This window comes from Eucyclogobius newberryi, unplaced genomic scaffold (assembly GCF_026437365.1).
Source record: "Eucyclogobius newberryi isolate DKJ021-1_F unplaced genomic scaffold, fEucNew1.0.hap1 SCAF_18, whole genome shotgun sequence".
In the NCBI taxonomy this organism is placed as follows: Eukaryota; Metazoa; Chordata; class Actinopteri; order Gobiiformes; family Gobiidae; genus Eucyclogobius; species Eucyclogobius newberryi.
Genome location: NW_027315812.1, coordinates 19,808,061 through 19,811,076, shown reverse-complemented (window position 1 = coordinate 19,811,076; position 3,016 = coordinate 19,808,061). Strand labels below are relative to the sequence as shown.

Below are 3,016 nucleotides of genomic sequence, written 5' to 3'. Positions count from 1 at the left end.
GGGCGCTCCAGCCTTTGCATGATAGCGTGCTTTATGATGTCACCCGCATCCTTCCATTTCCGCTTTGCAAGGGCGCTCCCGCCTTTCATGCCTTTATGACATCACTGTGCTTTATGATGCATTTATGACATCACTGTGCTTTATGACATCACGAAGCTAAGGGCATAAAAGCAGTAGGTGGCTGTAAGGTAACACTTATACCGGGACATAAAACACCAAAGAAGTCTAAAGATAATAGTCGTGACATTTGGATACCAGCCATAAAACACCAAAGAAGTCTAAAGATAATAGTCGTGACATTTGGATACCAGCCATAAAACACCAAAGAAGAAAAAGAAGAAGGAACCGGGGCGATGAAGGCTTTTTGGATGTTTCTCGTTTTCCTCGGTGTGGCCAGGAATGTTTCTGGTGATGGTGAATGCGACAAACCCACAGGCAAAGACAACATGGTCCTGATCCCTGGTGTCGAGTTCCCAGCGCCTGAAGGCACCCAAGTCAGATTCAAGTGTCAGGACGGATATTTCTCATTAGATAATAGATCTGGAATCACCTGCACCAACGGGCAATGGAGCGATTTGAAAATGGCGTGTAAACTAAAAACCTGTCGTTCTCTTGGAGAGGTGGGGAATGGACGTGTCGTTTACTCACAAGGCTCTCAGCTTGGATCCGTGGCTCACGTTGTCTGTCACAAAGGCTATCATTGGGTGGGACCAAATAACATATACTGTGGATTCCGCGGCTGGAGAGAGCGGCTTCCTGTTTGTGAAGCGAACAAGTGTGATCCGCCAAATCAAATCACTCACGGATCCTTCAAACCCGTTAAGAAGGACTACGAGTTCTCTCAGGTCGTCACGTACAGTTGTGAAGAACCGTACGAAATAAAGGGCTCAGAAAGCGCGGTGTGTTCAGCCAACGGAGAATTCAACAGCGCGCCACCGACATGTGTCTTTGTGGAATGTCCAAAACCTCAGATTGAGTTTGGGTTTGTGGAGTCTGGTTCGCGTCCCCCCTTCTATCGCTCGGGATGGGTCTGGTTCCGCTGTAATGTTGGCTACACCATTGTGGGCTCAGACAGCGTTGCCTGTGACAGCGACAGCAAGTGGACTCCCGAGCTGCCAAAATCAACCCAATTGAATGCAAGGTTCCTGAAATCACACACGGTGAGGTGGTGGATGTTCGTCCCACGTACAAATACTTAGATAAAGTGACCCTGGAGTGCTCAGAGGGATACGAGTTAACGGGGGACCGTGTGCTGACGTGTGGCGAGGACCGCCAGTGGTCTGGAACAAAATCCCAATGTACAATGTTGTCCTTCAGAAGCTCCAGTGAGAGGACGTCTGAAGTGAAGCTGCTCTCTGTGATTGTGCCTCTGGCCTTGGGCGTGGCACTTTCCTTTTGACCTTTGACGTGCAGTTGAGAGGTCGCACTGCACGGGACTCCAGAGTACTTCTTTATTCCGTGATTTTTGTTGAACAACCTTGTTTTCTTTTCAGGAAGACTTAGACCCTGCATAGTAAAAAGCAAAAAACATGTGAGCATTTGTGTCATTGTTGAATTGTAACAGGTGGACACTAATGCTTTTGTAAATGACTTGTTATTTCGTTTCTGAACATGAATTAAAAGTGTTTCAGTTCTTTATATTTTGTCATGGAGCAATAGGTTGAGTTGGATGACAAATGTAAAAAGATACATACAAATCCTTTGTTATAAATATCTTGCAAAGTAAAGCTGTATTTACATTTAATTAAATAAAAACATGTAAAATTGACTTAATGTGTTATTATTTACAGCTTAGCCCTCTTTATGTGCAGACAGTTGTTACAGTGTTTATAAGTTGTTATTATACATTCATTGGTTTTATTTGTTTGTGACACACACATGCATTCACTCTCCGGCATTCAAACTGTAAAGAATTCAACCCATCATTAAACCCACCCTCAGTTAAACAGTGACTCTTCATTGAGCTCTAACCGGGCTCACCGCAGTGATTAAGGGGCGAAACCTAGACCACAGTTGAGCCACGCAGTGTGCAAGGTAAGACGAGAGTTTTTTATGAAGTTGTTTGGCGAGCCCGCCGACTCAAAAACGGATTCTAAAAAAATATATTTATTTTTCCTGTTTTCTAAAGAATAAAGTCTAAAGAATAAAATCTAAAGAATAAAGTCTATAATCTAAGGCGTACAACTACAGTGTACAGTGGGTGGCAGTAATGTAACACTTGGAAACCAACTGCCACAAAACATCAAAGAAGAAGAAAGTCTAAAAAGTTATTAAGATAAGATATTCCTTTATTGTCCCACATGGGGAAATTTCATTGATGCAACTCAGTAGATACAGAGGTAGATACAGAGGAAAAGAACAGATCACTTATAGGAAGATTGAAAAACACTCTCAGTAGAAGATCTCTTATAAACAAAAACTCCTATGGACAAAACCTCCCATTACCCAACAAGGGATGGAGGGGAAAAATAATAAAGATAACAATAAATAAATACATAAATACCATTGCATGTGATCACGACAGTACCGTATTTTGCGCACGAAAAGGCGCACCGGATTATTAAGCGCACCATCGGCTATCTGTGTACCATGTGTACTGGTCCATACATAAAGCGCACAGCTATGAGTAGACGTCCCGATTTACCTGGGACAGTTTACGTCCCGTGTCCCGTCGTGTCTGCTGGGGCGCATAATGGTAAAAGCAGCCGAGCCGATAGTGCTCCGTGCTAAAATCTCTTTGGTCATGTGATCCCGCATCTCGGACCCACGCGGCAGTTCAGTGATGATTCCGGCCTTTTGATTCCCACAGTTGACTGATAATTTAGCCCGTAAGCGCATTTCTAATAATGTAAGAGGTCTCTTGGCAGCAGCCATCTTGGGCCATCTTGGGGTCCTTCATTTACCGGTAGGTGTCTGCGTTGTGCCTGACTGAAAATGTTGTTTACGTTTTAACAAAGTATCGTGTGTGCCGCGTGCAGGTAGACTACTGTTCCCAGACTGCTTTGCAAACATATTG

At 43.9% G+C, this 3,016-nt stretch overlaps 1 protein-coding gene across 1 annotated transcript; it reads left to right on the top strand.

Annotated features, from left to right (window-relative positions):
- Positions 1-353: 353 nt before the first annotated feature.
- LOC140364334 (membrane cofactor protein-like) lies at positions 354-1,399 on the top strand. Its single transcript, XM_072450431.1, has 2 exons — positions 354-1,028; positions 1,091-1,399. The coding sequence occupies exons 1-2, from the start codon at positions 354-356 to the stop codon at positions 1,397-1,399; spliced, it is 984 nt and encodes a 327-aa protein (XP_072306532.1).
- The last annotated feature ends 1,617 nt before the right edge of the window (positions 1,400-3,016 follow it).